Source organism: Amphiprion ocellaris, chromosome 3 (assembly GCF_022539595.1).
Source record: "Amphiprion ocellaris isolate individual 3 ecotype Okinawa chromosome 3, ASM2253959v1, whole genome shotgun sequence".
NCBI lineage: Eukaryota > Metazoa > Chordata > Actinopteri > Pomacentridae > Amphiprion > Amphiprion ocellaris.
Genome location: NC_072768.1, coordinates 887,445 through 907,508, shown reverse-complemented (window position 1 = coordinate 907,508; position 20,064 = coordinate 887,445). Strand labels below are relative to the sequence as shown.

The 20,064-nt window shown below is 40.9% G+C and overlaps 1 protein-coding gene across 3 annotated transcripts in view; it reads right to left on the bottom strand.

The window, feature by feature from the left end:
- Positions 1-20,064, bottom strand: part of cdh13 (cadherin 13, H-cadherin (heart)) — a 446,773-nt gene that overhangs the window by 112,147 nt on the left and 314,562 nt on the right. For all 3 annotated transcript variants that reach the window (XM_055009253.1, XM_055009252.1, XM_023274214.3), the window contains 2 exons: positions 11,474-11,656; positions 9,995-10,248 (listed from right to left, as the gene is read on the bottom strand). In XM_055009253.1, the coding sequence (XP_054865228.1) occupies positions 9,995-10,248; positions 11,474-11,656 (437 nt within the window). The remainder of the gene's footprint in view (positions 1-9,994; positions 10,249-11,473; positions 11,657-20,064) is intronic.

The window sequence follows — 20,064 nt, the reverse complement described above, 5'->3', positions numbered from 1 at the left end:
TTGTAAAAACAGTACATGCTCTGTTAGCTTCATATAAAATGATTCATACATGCATGAAAGTCGTTGGTATTCATGACTTTTCCAAAGAACTGATCGATATTGTGATGCACGGAACGGCTTTGTTTACATTTCTGCCGGAGTTCCGACTTACATCGATTCATGGGAACAAAATTCTGACTTAAATCTAGGACCTCCTGTAACTATAACGTGGACAGTTTATGCATACTATCCTCAGCCATAAAATGAGATAATAATAATGACAACTGTGTGGCGTTTGAAGGAAGTTGACTGTTGTTGGTAACTTAAGAATGGTCGAAATGTCCACTACTACTACTACTACTACTACTGCACACTTACTCCTCCTGACCTGTGATGGCAGTGAGCCTACATCCAAAACCTTGTTAAGTGGATGACCCAGTTACTGGCTCTGCAGTTCTGGGTTAACTTTTAATGTGATGTTTCAAGAGAAGAGGTGAGAGAGAAAGAAGAGGAGTGAGTCGGGAGAAGGAGTGGTTGCAGGCAAAATCCATTCAGTTGTATTTCCCTTCTCGGTGTCAAGCTTCTGACCAAACAAATGTGCTCTGCTGTTGTGTGCGCACGGCCACTTTGAACTTTGAGATAACTTTTGGAATTAGTTAGTAAAGTTCAGCGAGGGTATTATTGATTTCCTCTATGCTTTACTTTGCCGTTTCATCCCCATTACCTTGTACTTCTTGCAATTTGCCACAGTGTTTAAGTGGAGCTGCAAATCTGGCCGGACACATTTGCAGCCAATCAGACCTTCATAAATGACAATCTACTGGTATGATTTCATTCTTGTTAAAGTCGGTGGGTGAATTACTCCTTCCCAACATTTACACCCACTTCTCTGTGTGGCTTCTTGGTACGTCTCGCTGTCATAGTTTTCTCATCCTCTCTATCTCCTGTGACGCTGATGATCTGATAGCGATCGCGACGTCTGACTGGTCGCAGGTCGGCCTTTGTAGCGTCCCACATCTCCCTCCCTCACATGCACTCCGTCATCCTCCCGGTCCGTCCGTCTGTCCATCCACTGATCCGTCTCACTCCGTCTTTCCTCATCTCCTCTCTAACCTGAGTTTCCTCAAAGCGACCTGTCAGTTTTCATGCCTGACGTTCCTGCACCCCGTCCTTCTTCGTCTTTTAAGTCCCATCCCTTTTAACTTGAACAGGACTAGAGTGAGAAGTGAAAGTAGACAGGTAGCTGCTGAATAATGGATGACCTAACTGTTTGAAATTCTCTCTATTTTCAAATGCAAGGAGAAGAAAACAACTTATGAGAAAAAGGGAAAGTCGATGGAGAAGCCGTGGCTAAGTCTGGAGAGACCTCTGGGAAATATGCTGCCATGTGACGCACTTTCAGAAATACGCTAGAAATGTGTTTATTTTTATTGCTGGTGCCATTTAAGAAAAAGAAATCTGAATTTCTATCCGACTGTTATTCAAAAGATTGCGGCTTTAGGTGTCAACGGCTTCTCGGCGTGGTGCAAAATCTTTGGAAACATTCGTGTTGTTTTGACCTGTTGTCGGCATAAAAGCAACACGCATTTACTCTGATCGCTGGAAAGAAAAAAAAAACAAACACATGCTACAGGAGACAAAAATGTGCAAAAAGAAAAGCGCAATTTTCTTGTCTGGTCGGCATTATTATGAGCTCAGCACAAAGCATTATCCACCAGTGAACACTGTTCAAACTGCAGCCACGAGTGCAGTCGAGGTCTTTGCTTTCTGTGTCCTTTCCCCATCAAGCATCAATTACTCCAGTGTAAATAGTTATCTGACAACTGATGAGAGTCTTGTCACTGGAAATGAGACCTAATTAAATTAGCCAAACTTTCTTAATGACACTTCAGATTATTTGCTCGGCTCTTCACAGCCTAACGGATTGGCACCAGAGCAGCACGGAGAGTCAAGTTTAGGATGGGATTTAAAGAGTATCTGAGTAAACTTTCAGACTAAATTTATTTAGTTTTCCAGATTTCAGGGTACACGTCTACCTTGAAGCACAGTGTGAAGTGCCCACGCACGCAGCGAAACACGTCACCGTAGATAAACTTTCGTCCACACAAAAAAACCCAAACTTTTCCTGTCTCAAATCCGAGCTGTCACTCCGCCTGACTTTTCTTCTTCAGCACTTCTATCAAATTATTCTACAGCCCTAAACTAGTCGAGAGGCTAGAAAACTCCTTCAGCAGAAACGTGAGGCAAATCCTCCCAGAGCCTAATGGTTTGGCCTAAATACTGAACGGGATTAGAAAGAACCATATTTGCTGTAATCATATAACTTTTACTGGGGAAAATGACAGGATCTTAAGGCAGGAATATGCTGTATATGGTGGCATTTTAGGATGGGGCGTGTTGCTCTGTGTTGGTTTTAATTATCCATACCACTATGCTGAATAAGTTACAGTAAAATATACTTAGAAATACATCTCTTTTCTGCCCTGAGTGCAATTTTAAGTGATACTGTCAAACATTTCAAACTAAATGTACTAATCATTCCCTCGTGTGATTCGTATGATGTTAACAAATGGATTTAAATACATCTCCCTTCTCATCTTCAGCATTATGAGAGTAAAGGTGACAGATGATGAGAACATTCGAGGGGTCATCAGAATCTGGACAATTTCAACTTAATTGGTCAAACTGCAACATATTTAATTTATTCATTTTCTAAACTGTTACACCATCACAGGCAAACAAGCTGTTTCTCAACATTAAAGAGAAAAAATAAGCAAATGAAAGCAGTCTAAAAAACCTGAAAAATGGGATTATTGATTATTGATTAGCCTTGACAAGGCGCTTCACTGAACCACCTCCTCCTGCGCTCCCTACAGCTGTTTGATACATATTCCTGCAACTTCAAATAGAATCAACAGCTGTCATAATTCCAGTGCTTAGAACTCTAATTAACATTTCAATTAGTGTTCATTAATATGGGGGCAGCACGCCATCTTAAAGCTGGAGGGTGAGATTCTAATCCGATGAGTTTTTTGGTCAAATTAGGGTCCGCTAGCTGTTTGTTCAGTGGTGTTAGCATATAGCCATGGCTCTGTAAAGGGGAAACAAACAAACTGACTGCAACTGATGCACACAACTCTATTCCAGTGTCTCCTGTGCCTAATACAGGGGATAAGGGACAGGAAGGGGAGATAGTGGGAAAGGAAGCAGAGTAACATGCTAACCATCTAAATATGAAAGCTAAATATCCAAAATCTTTCTTCAAAACTGCAGACTCCACCTCCAAGGTGATTCAGTTGATCTAGACATGCAGTTATTAAGACTTGAACTATTTTTCAGTAAAATCCCTACACTCCTTCTATTCTAGAGTCTTTGTTATATTCCTGTAATCATGTTGCTGATTTGACTCAATAAGTCGATGCATTTGACAACCAGTCACCTCACTGTAGCAAAAGAAAGCCAATAAATAAATTCTTCCCAAAATGTTGGAATGTTCTTTAAACTAGAGGGGAATTTTAAATGATTTTTAATACTAAAAGTGGTGATCAACAGTGTTTGTCATTTTTCTACTATCTCTTCGTTATTAATCACACTACTAGTATAAATACACACTGCCCGGCAAAAAAAAAGTCTCCACCTGGACTTAACTCAGCAAACAGGTAAGAACCTTCCACTGGATAATTACTGCAGTGATGAAACAACTTCTTTAACCCTAGCTGATGCAGGGAGGATCTTCTCATTTCTTAAACAACCATGTTGGAAGACATATCCTGTGGTCATGGAAAGGATGTTAATCTGTCTCAGAAGGGTCAAATTATTGGCCTGCATAAAGCAAAGAAAACGACTAAGAAGACGAAACAACTAAAATCAGGTTAAGAACCGTCCAACGCATCATTAAAACCTGAAGGATAGCGGAGAACCATCATCTTCAGGAACAAACTCTTAGATGATCGTAGGAAACCAATAGTAGAACTCACAGCTGTTTAATAGTGAAAGTAAGATCATTTCCACATGAAGGGAACTCAAAGGATTGGGACTAAACAGCTGTAGCTCTAAGAAAACCACTGATCAGTGAGGATGATCAGGAAACAAGGCTTCAGTTTTCTCGGGAGCATAAAGATCGGACTCTGGAGGAACAGAAGAAGGTCATGTGGTCTGATGAGTCCAGATTTACCCTGATCCAAAGTGATAGGGGCAGTAGTTTAGGTTTGGTTCCGACTTTGTACTGGTTTTTGACTTTTTTAGGACTGGTTTCAGACTGTAATCTGATTGGTTCTGAACATGGCTTTGGACTGATCTAGGTTTGATTCTGGTCCTGGTTTGAGACTTTTTCAGGACTGGTTTCAGACTGTCTTAGGCAGGTCTTGGACTTTTTTTTAACATCGAGAACACCAAACCTACCATCTACCATCGTGGATCAGTGAGCTTGAGATGGATCGACCTCCACAGAGTCCAGACCTCAGCCCCACTGAGAACCTTTGGGATGTTCTGGAGAAGATTTTGAGCAGCGGTCCGACTCTCTCATCATCAATCAAAGATCCTGGTAGAAAATTAATAAAACTCTGGACAGAAATAAATGCTGTGACATTGCAGCAGCTTATTGAAACAATGCCACAGTGAATGAGTTTCGTACTCAGAGCTAAAGGTTCAATGAAATATTAGAGTGTGACTTTTCTTTTTTTTTTTTTTTTAACCGGGCAGTGTACATTAAAACAGTAATGATGGTGGCCTGCTGACACAATGAGCAGCAGCTCAGTTTTGGAGACATCACATCAACTCTGTGTCTGTACACTGACTTCTGGTTGTCAATAAATTGCTCCTTAAATGTAAAATATCTCTACGCATAACTCTTTGTCCACTGGATGTGTTGCTGCTCCTATATTTTAAAGGCATCGTTCCACGTTGCTGTAGTCCAGCTCCTTTCAGTATTTTTGGAATTTACTATACTTACTACATCATACTACACCAAAAGAAGTACTTTTCAGAATTCCAGCTCTGAGTTGTTCGTGAAATGCTGTTTTTGTGATGCCCAATAACTGGTTTTAACCCCATCACAACATTTTAAAGGCCCTTTAAACACCTATTCTGGCTGATTATGCTCCTGCGTCAACATGTTTGCCTCATCTTAATATAGGTGGAGGGGAAAAAAAGTCAAGAAGATGTCACTCAAGCACAGTTGTACGCCAGAGCACTGACAGGAGGTCTGATCAGTTAAAGAAGTGAAGCATCAGGGGGTAGAAAGCCTTTAAAGCCAGCATGTCCTAAGCAGGTGTTCAAAATGTTCATGCTGGAAAAGTGACAAAAATAAAGTATGCGTTAAAAAGTCAGCATACATCCACCAAAGGATGTTTGATTTTTGATGGACATTCTTCTCCCACGCTGCACCAGAAATGATGGAGCTGCTCCCAGCTGGAGAGCATTATTAAAAACATTTTCATTACAGTGACTGTGGAAGGCAACAGCTCTGAAGAAACAAAAAAACTGTGTTGATGTGTGTTTGTGAAGTTGAGCTGGCAGTCACATTCAAAGACTCAGTCTGACAGACATGTATTTGCAGCATTTATAGAATTTCCTGTCAGCAGCAGGAAAATGTTTGTTTATGAACTGGCAGAACATACACAATTATATTAAATACTGCACAGAGTTCAGAGCAGAACTGGGGCAACGGCAGGAGGTCATGTGCTGCATTTAGATTTCATTTGGCCAATTCAGTTAAAGCAGAATGGAAAATCTTTTATTGCACATGTCCCACTGGAAGTTAATCCTGTCTGAATGAAGCTTTAGTGTGCTTTTGGGTCAAGCTGCTGCCCAGAAATGTCACACGTGGCAGATTTGCACAGGTTTGAAAACACAAATGGCCACTGCAGTTATTATAAATCACCAGAGGACTTGTGGTAACAAAGAGGGCTTAGCAGTTCAGTGTAATGCAAATGTTTTATAAGTGAGGTGCTTAAAAGAAAAAAAGTCGCCGTTGTGTCCCATTTCTTCCCCACAGCTTTTCCTGACAAAAAGCACCTCTAATGCGCTGTTATGTGCATTTCTCCTCCTGGTGTTACCAAACTGGTCCACAGGCTAATGGTTAAAGAATGGATGTCATCTCCACATACATCCATGTTCCTTCATGCATGCATGCATTGGTGTTGGGCGCTGAGCACTACAGATTCTGACCAGCGAGTCAGATCAATCGTGTTCCATGTCAGATGCATTTGACCTCCTCGACCCGTGGCTTAGACACACTGGGACACACTAAAACACACACCGCCGGCACACTTCTGCTGAGCCACACAGGGAAAGAGAGAAGAAGGTAAACACATCGCCCTACTCTTTTTTTCCATTCTGTGCACAGCCGCTCTCCAAGTGTCTGTCTTACACAATATCTTCAACCTGTCTGCAGGTCACAGTTACGGCACCTCAAAGTCACTGCTGCTGCCAAAATGTCAACAGGATGAAATGACAACAAACACAGACGCCATAAACTGAATTTATATAAAAGAAGGACTATGGGAGGGTAAAGTTTAGAAAGATGCAGATCCGTGACGAGGTAGGTGCAACGAAGATGTCAGAAACAGCATCTGGTGTGGCTCTAGATAGATGAAATCTTTAGAGTAGGCTTTAAGTGATCAGTACAGTTTAAAAACTCACATACATCAAAATAGTGTGTGTGAGAGGAAGAGAAAAACTTACACAAATGACAGACTAATTTGCATCTTCTACCACTGAATCTTGCAACAGTGGGACATTTTTTCTGAGCATTCAGAGCAGTGGATGTAGTAAATGTTTGACTGAAGACAAATAGCAGCTGAAGGCTGAGTAGATGAAATACAGCTGAGGCTGAATGTATAATGAAGAAAATAAAAGTGCTTTCTACCTCATATTTGTTTTGATGAAAACCTTTTTAGCTGAGGTTGTGCCCACTCTGGGATAGTCTGATGCATGAAATCAGTGTTTACATAAACAGGTGGTGTGTGGATTTAAAAGTTTATATTCCTGTCTCTGAGCCGCTGCTTTCTGTGATATCTATTTAACTGTATTTTTAGCTGCACAAGCTGGATGACTGTGCATGGCAGCGCTGGTCAACTGGCTCCACTTTGGTTTGGTATTTGTATATCTGCAAGAATTTGTTGGAAGTTTGGCTCAGATATAGAATACTGATGGCCGTGACTTTTTCTAGCACCACAGTGAGGTTTCTATTTGTTGTTTTGAGTGAAATAACTCAACAACTATTGGCTGGACTTCCATGAAATTTGGTACCAGCCCAGTTTCACATCAAAATGTGGAAAAAGCTGCATTGGTCCACAGTGCAACATTTAATATTTTCTCAAAAAAAGGCTGTAAAATTGTGACATGTTTTTATGAGAGGTATTCTTCACACCTAAAAAAAAAACAAAAAAAACAAAAGTTGTGGTTGGTCGTTGCATTGTTGTTTATTAGCCCAAACCATGACTCAAACCAGGGACTTTTGGTGCTAACTGAGGGTTAATGAAAGTAAGGAGTGACTAAAAGTGTTTGCATGTGTGTATTTTAACCCAAACCATACTTCTGAAATTGTAACCAATTCATTTTAGTGCCTAACAAAGTAAGTTTGCCACATAAACAAAAGCAAAAAGCGAGAACAAGGGTAGAGTGTGAGTGAAACTACTGCAAATTCAAACTTCAGTCCTGTGAAATCTACTTATAGCCTCTTCATGTTGACTTTGGTGCTTCTATTTAATATGTAAAGTGAAAGAAAGTCACAATGTCACAGAGCAATAGAAAATAATAGACCTAAAACACCGAAGCATCTCATAATTTTACAGTCTTTATTGTGATCTGTGTAGCCATTACACATTTTGGTGTGAGACTACATTGACTGAGTTGCAGACATTTTGTGTCGCTTTCAAAGCAAAACACAGGAAGGAAAAAATGCATCTTAGAATTTTAGTAATTTTGTGAAACTGATGCAAATTCGACTGAGTGTGTACACTGCTTCAGTTTAAACTTCTTGGAAGCTAATGATCAGTTTTGCTGAGACTGATTGAACCATCTGCTCACTCACAAGCTGTAAAGCTGTGAAAGAACAGCCATACTCAGTCACATATAAGGCAACACACCTCCTTTTGACCCAATTCTTAAACCAAACACAATGTTAAAGCTTTCTAATGCGCTGTGACTGTTTTTATTTTTTGAGTCATGTGCGATTGGATCACAAACTTCTCAAGTTCTTTAACTTTTACTTTCATGCAAAGTGTGTGCAATAAATAAAACCAACTGAAAACTACAACTGAAAATGCAACTGTGTTAAAAAGAAAAGGTTCCACATGGTGCTCAAATTCCAGTTTTATTTATAAAAGTCATGTGGTTAGTGACACCAAAACCTCTCTAACTTCCTGATACGAAGTTTCTCTTTGCATGTGCAAAGCCAAAGATAGGCAGGAAAAAAAGCGTCTTAGAATTATAGTCATTTTTGTGAAACTGATGCATTTTGCATTGAGAACCAATGAGACCGTAACACATTTTGGTGTCTGACTGTGTTGCTGGTACACAAATTAATACTCTCCTCGGGATAAATTGTAGTAAAAATGGTGATGTCATCCTGAACCATCGTCTGATGGTTTGTTTCATGACCAAATACCTCCAGCCAGACACAGACATGTCATTAAAGTGTAAACGTAAATTAAATAGTTAAAGTAAATACTCCAGGAACAGCACAGATGGGTACTTTTTGTAACTATTGATCAACTGTGAACTAAACTTATTGCTTTTCCTTTCTTCTCTTTTCTTCCTTTCTTTTCTTATATTAAATATAAATCAAAACTTAACATAAACGTTAAGGTGAAATACAGAATAACATTGATCAACCTGCTACTACTGGATGAAGCACGTTTTCTGCCTCAGAAACGGGATCCTTTCTTGATCTTCTCAGAGCAAACCAAACCTGTCCGAGCAGCATGCTGGTACCACTAAACCAAATCTGTATTCAGTTTGTGCTATCAGATCATCTTACAGTCATGTGACCTGACTGCTGATGTCAGAGCACCAGTTATGAAAGCTTTATGGGCGCCAGGTCCCGACTCCCTACATCCCATTCAGTGGAACAACTCCATGCTCTGCAGCTTTGATACCGACACAGTGACTACGTTTTACAGCACATAAAACAGCATCAATAATTTGAAGCAGTAAAGTCATGATCTGGTGAGTTTTATTTCCTTGGTCTATATTACACCCGTGTGTTTACTTAACACTGCTGTTTTTTTTTTTGTTTTTTTTTAACATTTTCTACAACTGTGAGGCTGCAGAAAAAGAGCAATCTAAACCAAGTATAAATTAGCCATGAAAGCCAATAAATGCAATGATGAGTTTTGGTTTTTTTTTCTATCCTGTAAAGTGTAAGTGCAACACACACTGTTGGGCTCCCTCTGGCAGCAAGAGGAATAATTTTTATTGTAGTGCAACTAATAGCCTTCCTGTTATGATGATGGTACTATCTGAGAGGGGGCAGTAACAAAGTTAAAGTTAATGAGCTGCTCAAAAAACTGACTTTTCAGTCGATTGCGGTCAATGCTTTGACCCGTGCCGGCAGATTGCAGATTGTCTGGGCAGTATTTTGTCTTTGTGCACAGACGGATACAAGGTAGCACTGAGCGTGGAGGGATGATTGTTTAGAAACACACCAACAGCCTGAGACGTCAAAACAGCTACAAAGTGATGATCTGGCAGCCTGAAATTGGGGTTCACTTTCCAACCTGCCAGATCACCCTGCTGGCTTCATCTGAAAGGTTCTGACAAAACAGAATGGACCATATAGGAAAGAAAACAAAACTTTAAAGTTCTGCTCAAAGGCTCCCATTAGCAAATGAGGTTTCATCATGTAGCTGCACTGATCAAAGTGAAATTGAGAGAAGATCAGAAAACTCATTACTGACAATGCTAAGGTGTGAGCTACAGCAGATTGCACTCAATCACACCACACACAAAGAGAAAAAAAAGCTCTATTCCTCACCAAACAAACACCGGCGTTTTCTGTGTAGCTTCTTACCTGATGCTCTGGATCTCTAACGTGTCTGGATCTGTAGCGCTGAGCGAGGCCACCACGCTGCCCACAGGGATGTTTTCCACCCTGGTGACTACCAGGGGATCTGGGAAGAACACTGGGCCTTCGTTGATGTCCTCAACTGTGACACGGACGGTTGCCGTGGAGCTCGGACCGTAGCCGACATCAGGAACCAGAGGATCCTCGTTCTCCACTCTGATGTACAGCGTATGGAACATAGTGGACTCATAATCCAGAGGCTGGATGGGGGAAATGATCGGAAAAGGAAGGTTTATGTTATCATGTTATCGACTACAGGGTCATTCGGCCTCAATTCACCAAATGCCCCATCTTCAATTTAATAGCTTCTTTTAAAGCGGTGGATATTGATTGAGGTGACCAGTCACTGATTTCTGAGATAAAAAGGTGCAGTCAGGTAGATTTTTGGACCGTTTTCTTCGTGCCAATCTGGGGATCAATGTTTAAAGTGCCATAAGTTGAGAAAAATTGGTGCCACAGTCGTGAAATTCTGCAGGCTCATTGATGTGGTCTCCAATGGGACGACCCTGCTTAAATAGAACAATACAAACCAGTTACATGATGGTGCAAACTGGCTCAACAATGTCCATATTTGTTTCTATTCCGATATAGAACCAGTCATAAAACCTTTATTCTTCAACCAAAGAGACTTTTTCCCACCTGTAACTGGTGCCAGTCAGTGGCATACTCTAACATTAAAATTATATATTTTTTCTGCAATTATGTAAATATTTTAGCATACATTGAGCATTTATGATGGTGAAACCACTCCAGTAGTGGTCCCAGCAGGAAGACTTACATAATAGTCACTGTGCTTCAAATAATTTTATGAAAAGTGGTGCCATAAGCAATACATGTCAGAGATGTATACTTTTACTTGGTTTTGATTTAAAAAAAAATAAATAAATAAAGGTCTGTTTAATCATTAGAACCCTGCTAGCAAAGAGTTAGTCACATAGAGACATTGTGTTGGTACCAATAATACATGGTATACATTTTAGAAGCTCCTATTTCTGCCAATGACAGGGGGTAAAGAAACATCAGCCTCTTAGGAAGAAAAATAAAGGTTTTCTGGTTGGTGGAATATCAGCGTTAGAAATATTGAGATTTTGTGAACAAATTTACACCATCATAAAACTGGTGTGTATTGTTCTATCAAAGCAGGGTTGCACCATTGAAGACAATAATTACATATCAATAAACCTGCAAAATTTCAGGACTCTAACTACATTATTTCTCGAGTTGTGGCACTACAAACATTGATCCACAGGTTGGTGTGAATAAAACGGCGCAAAAACTGACCCCACCCCTCTAAATACATCTTCTACTCAAACACTAATGCTACTTATGACCCCAGGTTTTACACATGTTCTACTTGAATGTAAATTTTTGTTTAAATTTGACCATGTGTCATATTAATGGATGGGTAAGCCTCATGTACGTTACCTTGACGACCGACAACATCCCCTCATTATTGTCTGGGTTGGTTTGGATCTCGAAGCGCTGTGCAGGATCTCCACTGATGATAGAGTACATGGCTCTCCAGGCCCCCGTGGCGGGATCGTCTCTGTCGTCTACCGTCAGGTTGACCACGACGCCCGTCGAGCCTTCGGACACGTGAGCCTCAAACTGTTAGGGAAAAAAAAAAAAAAGACAGAGGGACAAATTAACATTAGCGAGAGAGGAATCTGGAGACTTTAACAGAACAAATCAGACCTGACTCAGACAGAGAGGAAGACCTTCTACCAGGAGCTGATTTATGTAACTTTAAAGACTTCAAAGACTGAAGTGGATTTGAGGACAGCGCTATTGCATACTAAGTCGAACAGAGAGATGTAAGAAAGGAAAAAAAAGGATGTGAAAAGGCACAAATTTGCTTTAGGTGGCAAATTACAGCAAAGGAATCTGCCAGAATTGAAATTCTTTCAATAGTTTTTGTGGAAATTGTGCACACATTCCATCGTTTAATAAAAGAAGGAAAGGTGAATTATGGAGGAAAAAATCACAGAAAAACAGATTTTTGAGCAACGTCTGCAGACACAGCAAGCATCTGTACAGTTAGTTTGATTATGTCGGGTAAAAACAGACCGCAAAAGAAGAACAATATGGACATTCATGTTGACAAAGTTAAGAGAAAGGTAAAGACTTCCCTTGTTCACGTCTGTAAGTGTGAATGTAATGTGCTACATCTGCCAGTTTTATGCTGCTTTACAACAAACTTTGTCTCGTTTATGTTGTCTGAAACATTGTCTTCATATTGATCAGTAAAATACATTATTTTTCAGTGAAGCTTCCTGTTTTTCTGCTTTCATGTTGATCTCTGTAAATATTTCTCTTCACAGTTACATCAGTGTCACAAGAAAAGCACTTAGAGAGTGCACAATGACCTTCCTCTGAGCACAGGTGTGTGTTCTGCATGTGTACGTTGTGTAAGGATACCGAATCAAGTGACCTAAATATGTAGCGGGTGGTGGGAATTGATGGGACTCAGAAACACCCCCACAATTTAATCAACTGTTCCTTGTATCATTTCTGACGGATAAGTCCTGATAAGTCCTGATAAGTCATCAGCCATGGATTTGTAGTAGCATCACAATCATGTGATCGTCAGCAGGCAGCTGATGTAGTGTTCACTTGTTGTCATGGTTACAGTGACGCCATGCTGCTATCTGGCAATGATACAGAAATCTTTAACAAATCCGTGGATCCAGTCTATATCTGGCATCACTGCCAGAATCTAATCACTTGGTCCTTGTGTCATTTCTGACCTTCCCTGAAAACTAAATCCAAATCCATTTTTGAGTAATGTTGCTAACAGACAGACAAAAAAACCAAAAACAACGCTGATCGTCACATAACTCCGCCGTGTTCCTTGGAGCAGTAAAATGTCAAAACTACTTTGACACTAAGGTGTAAAGAGGGGGAAGAAACCACTGAAAACACAGAGACATGCAGCCAGATTCAAATAAGAAAAAAGAAGCTCATCTAAATGATCTAAAAATGCCACTTCTGCTGTCAAATCCAAGAAAAAACATTTACCTAAATGCTAATTCACAGGACTGTATACACATGAACACACAGCAGAATAAACACTATTCATTGTTGATTCCTCACAGTGCATCTCATTTATTTCTCAGTGTCAATCACTCCCCACCTCACTGCTCATTGTTGGCAGCAGACCTCAATCAGATTGTTATCGATGCTTTCTGCCAGCGAGGCTTCCACTAAAGACTACACTGTAATCAGGGTTACTCCGTGCAGAAGCTACCGGCAGGCAGAGGCAATTCTGTCGAAGTGTGTGTGTAGATGTGTGTGTTTGTGTGTCAGGACCATTATTGTGTCAGAGCTTACAGTGTAATCTTTCAGACACAGAACACTCTGTTTAAGGATAGCGCTGGTCCAGCCTAGATTACTGCGTCTCCTGTCAACCCACGGTATTGTTGTTGCACAGATAACCCTCTCACTGCCTTACACTGCTTGGCTCCATGCATTTATCTGAAGAGAGACAAACATTGATTTCTTCTCTTTCCTTTCTTTTCTCCTTTTTTATTCATCCAAAGCTTGTTTAAAAACACTATGTACCATTCACAGTCATTTAGGGCACACAGGATCGAAGCACAATGTTCCTAAAAGAAAAGTGTTGGATGTTTGTCCCCGCATGTTCCTTGTTGGTCCTTTTGTCCTGCGACACCTGCGGCAGGCCGGCACAAAGGCGTCGTGCAGAAATTAGAAGGGTGCTGGAAAATGTTTTAAAAAAGCCTCATTTTGAAAGATGCAATGGAATTCAAATTTACACAGCGACTGCTCTAGCTCTAACCCTGAAGCAGTGAATGCCATTTTACACATTTATGCACGTACTAAAAGACACTGTGATCAGAAACAAACGCTTCCTATTGGCACTCCCGTGGTCATCATCTTCCTCTGGACTTCAAACTGCAGATAAGAGACCCAAATGTGAGCTCCACTCCTTCCCTCAGACACACATACAGTACAGACACGCAGACAACAGCCGGTTAGATTGGGTTTAATCATGTGGGGCAGTCATGCGGTCGCTGAAAACGTTGTATTCTGTGCAATGTGGCCACCGGGCCCCTGCCCTGCCGCTGATAAGGCCCCAATTCCACCTGGAGCACAAAGCGACCAGTCACCTGAAAGACCAGAAGGGAAACACTAAAGACGAGGCCGAGCACCTGGAATGACTTAAACACAGTGAGAGGGAGAGATGGCGGGAAATCAAGGCCTGCTTTCAAGTTGGCTTTTATCTCTCTCTCTGTGTGTGTGTGTGTGTGTGTGTGTGTGTTTTCTTTTTTGTATGTGAGACTTCCAGCCACAGGCAGAGAGCCAATTACAGTAGCAGCTCTCAGAAAAAGATGACCACACGGCCAGAACACAACCACCGGGGAGACTGGAGCTCAACAAAACAAACACCTAGAAACAGACAGACAGACAGACCAGATAGATCAACAGACAGACAGACCAGACAGATCAACAGACAGACAGACCAGATAGATCAACAGACAGACAGACAGACAGTGTCGACAGTGACCATAAATCACAGAGCCCTACACTTCAGACATTTAAGATTTCAAGGAGAAAAAAAAACACAGTGTGACATTGATTTTCTGTTTCCATCTCCTTTTATGTCTGACTTTTCGATAATATGCCCCATAAATCTTTAAGGTAATGCCACGCTGCCAAAAGCTAATTGGCCGAAGGAAAAATAAATAGACCGATAACGTCACGTTTCAGTCAACAGTTTTCAGGACTTATGATTGTGATGCTGGTTTATTTTTATTCGTATTCGTATATGTCTCATCTTTGGACATATATGACCTCTTAATTTGCCTTCTGACGCTCTATTAGATGCGAAAGTTTTTGTCTTTTGCTAAAAAAAATCCTGTATATCAGTTAGTCCTTGTATGTACGTCTGTACATACAGTATTCATCTGCTCTGCTCGACAACTAGCTCCACTGAACCAATTCCAATGTAACAACAAAACACCGTATGTTAAACCATGGACCGGCCCATAATCAGTTCCGACGTAACGGCAAAACGACACAAGTCGAGGACGTCATAAACTGAGGACCTCCTGTATTGTGTTGGTCCCTCTTTTGCTGCCATAACAGCCCTGACCCATCGAGGCCTGGACTCCACTAGACCCCTGAAGGTGTGCTGTGGTATCTGGCACCAAGATGTTAGCAGCAGATCCTCTAAGACCTGGAAGTTGTGAGGTGGGGTCTCCATGGATCGGACTTGTTTGTCCATTGGATTGAGATCTGGGGAATGTGGAGGCTAAGTCAACACCTCAAACTCAAACTCATTGTTGTGCTCCATTATCTATACACAGCTTAATCCCTAATTAGGGTCATGGGGGGCTGGAGTCTATTCCAGCTGACTGAGGGTGAAGGCAGGAGACACCTGGACAGGTAACGGTCTATCACAGGGCTACACATAGAGACAAACAATCACACTCACACCTACGGACAATTTAGAATCACCCACTAACATGCAAACTCCATGCAGAAAGATCCCAGACAGGGACACGAACTGGGGGTCTTCTAGCTGTGAGGCGACAGCGCTAACCACTACGCCGCTGTGCAGCCCCAGATTGAAAATGCGATTCATTAGGATGACGTGTTAACCAGCAGTCAGTTCCACGCTGATCTGCGCTTCTGAAATATTATGACTGTGGCATTTGACACACTTTATATAGCAGTTAAAAACAGCAGCTGTTCTATGAATTTAGCTATATTTAGATAGAATCTGAAGCTACTACCAAAGTAGAGCTACACAATAGAGAGAAAAGGTGTCGCTAATTAGCTTCATGCTTGTATAATAAAGTCCCTGTTGCTCTTTGTTAAATAAACAGACTGAGCTTCTTCCTTTAATTTCCATTAGAGCTGCACTGCTGAATTTAACAAAAAGATGTTATTTTAATCATGTTGAGGTTTCCAGTTCAACTCCACAGTTCTGCACTTTAATTCAGGATCCTTTGTTTACACATTGTGCTTATATACTGATATAGTCTATCAAAATAAAATGAACCTAAATTAAATCATTATTTTTGATTATTTGACTACTGAACATCACAATATTAGCACTGGCGTTGAAATCATCATTTTCCTTGGAACAAAATTTCCCATTTAATAATATTTAATTATTTCTATTTAATCTGTGTAACAATTGGTGAAGTGTCTTTGCTAGAACAAAAGCATAATTTTCCCACTCCATAAACCACCACTGCAGATCAAGCATTCCTTGCCACCCACTCACTCGTTCACCCACTCTGCTGCGCTGAGTGGACACTGTTCTACTTACAAGTGTTTTTCTCTCAGCTTCATTTTAAAGAGGACTTCAAACCCAGAGTAGCAAACATCTGCATGCCAAAGCGGAACATCTGGCTGATTTATGAAAACACAACATAATTCGGCAAAACCTTCATCTCGACACTGTCAACAGCAATCAATGCACCTTCTTCTCCAACAGATGGAGGTGCAAGGGAAGCCTTAACTTCTGGCAAAAAGGCACAAGAAAGAGATGTGAAGCCTTCGAAGAGTGTACACATCTGTCAGCTTCATCAAGTAATGTTAAATGCACTCTGCCTCATTAACTTGACTATGGAAAGTGGCTCCTTCTTCCTATAGAAGCTTTCATTTGTCTTCCATTGCCAGCTGGCATTGTTTGCCTGTTACAAACCAGTAACCTAGACCTTTTTTTTCCAGTCCGGTTGTTGCTCACAGATACAGCCTTCATATACAGAGGCAGAAAAAAACTAGTAAAAGTAAATAATAGGATGTCTATCATGTCAAACCTATCAGTCTGACTTTTCCATCTGGTTTGCCCCTTCACAAACAAACACTACTAAATACATGCACACAATCACAGCCAAGTAAACACACACATGCATGTCATATTCTCAGAGACAGTATCATGCACGCACACACAAACAGACGAATGGAGATGAACTTTTTTTTATTCCTGGATGTCTGTCAGAATGCGTTATTAATACAGATGGCAGCTGTGGCTGCACTGACAGGCAACTCGACAGACAGCTGAGCAGCTGTTCATTTGTCCTAATGGAAAGTACTTTGTGACACGTCCCCGCTGCCCCAAAGATTTTCTCTGACGGGGAATACACATAACAGCAGCACATCACATTAAACCTCCCGAGACGAGACTATTTTGCCTCTGAGAGACATTTGCTCCGTTGCCGCATCGCAGCAGGGAAGCTCTGCAGCCGAGCCATTTGAAGTTTGTCTTCAAGGGGGTGTGTCACCAGCTCTTTCTCAGTGTCTTTACCACTTTTTCTAACTGTTTCTTAGTCAGTCTCATCTGCCTTGATGTGTTTTAGATCTTCCCAAGATGACTCTTAGAAATCAGAAAGTATAAGTGGATGAATCTTGACATGCAGAAATCCAAAAATGATGGAGAATTCTTTAAATATTAAAACCTGGCATGATGGAGCAGTGATCCAATTTCCTGTTTTTTAGCCTCTTTGTAAATACACTGAGTGAGATGTCACAGCGGTAAAAGTCAAATTTATAAGGAAATCCTCTGAGTGAAAGAGAATCATGTACATTTTCAAGCAGCTCGTCTTTTATCTGCTTCAGAAGCAGCTTAACTCTCAGCAGAACCAGCTGTAGACAGACTGTAAATCTGGAATAAGGCTCCGTTGTGCACGTGATCACTCATCTTCCCACCCAATCCCATACAGAGTGCCTGTGCTCAGGATCGGTAAGTTATTTCTCTGTCTAACCCCCCTCTCACTTTTTTACCCTTCCCCCTGGCTTTAATCCTGAATACAGAAAGTGTGCCTGGAGAGTTAATGAGCTTACCTGTGTCTTTATTAAATTTCTACAGCTTCTGTGCAGCCTGTTTCCAAAGATAGATTTTTGATGAATCTGACATTCAGCAAAGCAGCTTTTCTACCTTTTTTTGGAACATGACAGATCTCGTATTTGTCAATGAGGCTTGTAGAAAAAAAGGAGTAAAATATTCAAGGACTACTGGCAGACAGTGTATTGAATAATGTGACAGCATTACAGCTGATGTGTTACACTGAGAAGCGTTGAGCAATCCGTTTCAAATGGCCAGATTGGAGAGCTTCACGTTGGGAAATGTGGTAACTTTTTAAAAACAAGCAATCTGACAGAATGTTTTTGCATTTAGCCTGCACTGTGACAGTAGAAAGAGAAAGTTTCTACTTGAACAGCTACCGCCAGACTGCTAATCTACACATTAGGACTAGCTCTGAGGAAGAAGCCCATGAAAATCTTTATAATTCTGCACTTCTTAAAGTATAAACCTGCACAGCTGGTCTTCAAAATACAATATATGTGACAACGTGTCACTGTTGAACACAGCTGCATACTTTCACAACTGAAGCATGTGAGAATGTCTTGAGAAAGACCTGCAGCAAAAATATGCCGACCCTTAATCTTGTTTCTCTGCCCCTTCTGGAAGGGGTAAGAATAAATAGGTGGTTTACAACCATTCATTACAATACAATCATTATAGTCATGAACTAAAGTTTGCGTACACTTTTGAAGACCATGTATATCACAGCAGTCTTGAGTTTCCAGTGACTCCTATAACTGAATATTCTGTGACAGAATCATTGAAATACATGAATCTTTGTCACACACAAAAGGAAAGAAAAACAGTCATGCAGTGTTGCTCTTTCACTGATATATTAAAGGTATTCTAGAAATATGACAAAATCTGTTGCGTCAAAAATATACATACAGCAGTGCTAATACCTGGGTAAAATTCTTTGACTACTCCTTTTGATTGGCACAAGTAAACTGAAGCTCTGACTTGTTTCTCCATAACAGCCCACACATTTTTAACCCTTTGGTGCGCAACATGGGTCAATAGTGACTGAAATCCAGTGGAAATGGCTATCTTATGACCCACACTGTACATCAACGGGTTAATGGAGTTTAAGTCAGGACTTAAAACCTTAATTCTAACCTGATTTAACCATTTCTTTACCCCTTCTAATGTGTGTTTGGGGTCATTGTCCCGTGGGAACACACAACTGCATCCAAGACCCAACCTTCTGGCTGATGATTTTAGGTTTTCCTGATGAATGTGGAGTTAATAAATCTTCTTCATTATTCCATTTACTTTGCGTAAAACATCAGTTCTATTGGCAGCAAAGCCACCTGAGAGTGTGATACTGCCACCACCATGCTTGATGGAGCCTCTCTCTCTTCTCGCCTCCAAATATATTTCTGGTCATTGTTGCCACAAAGTACGTTCCTTCAAAAGGCCTTTTCTGTGTCCATGTGATGAACATCAAACTTCAGTCGAGTCTTAAGCTGTCGCTTCTGGAGGAAAGACTTCCTTCTTGCACAGCAGCCTCTCAGCTCATGGTGATATGAAACTCACCTGACCATGAACATTGACACCTGTGTTCCAACAGCTTCTACTTTATTGCAGATCTGCTTTTTGGTGATTCTTGGTTGACTCCTGACCATCTTGACCAATCGTCTGTCAGCAGCAGGTGATAGTTTGTGATTTCTTCTTGAAGGTGGCAGTAACACAACTGGACCATGGACTTTAGACTTACAAAAAATTGTTTGCACAGATGATTTTGAGATCTGTAGCTGCTTTGAAATGGCTCCAAGTGACTTGTTCAAGTCAATGATTGGCTTTTTTACACTTTGCTGAGCTTGTTAGACTAACGAGTGCATCAAATGGGCCTTATTTAGCAGCAGCTGCTAACAGTCCTGACTTAGGCACAGGATATCGGTGGCTCAAATCCTGGTCAGGGTGCAGTTGTCTAGTGAGGACCCTACACCGCCTATCTACCTCGTATCTACTCTCGGATGTACGTTGCTTTGGGCAAAAGCATCTGTTCAATAAAATTGTAAATTGTATTTAAATTGGCTCAGAAGAGTCAGCAGCTGTAGTTGATCATAATCACTCACTGGAAGTTAAGCTGCAATGCCACAAAGAAAATCTGATTAATCAGCTTTAGACATCCCAAACACTGATCATTCAAGCTGCTGTTTGTATATTTTTATCCAGG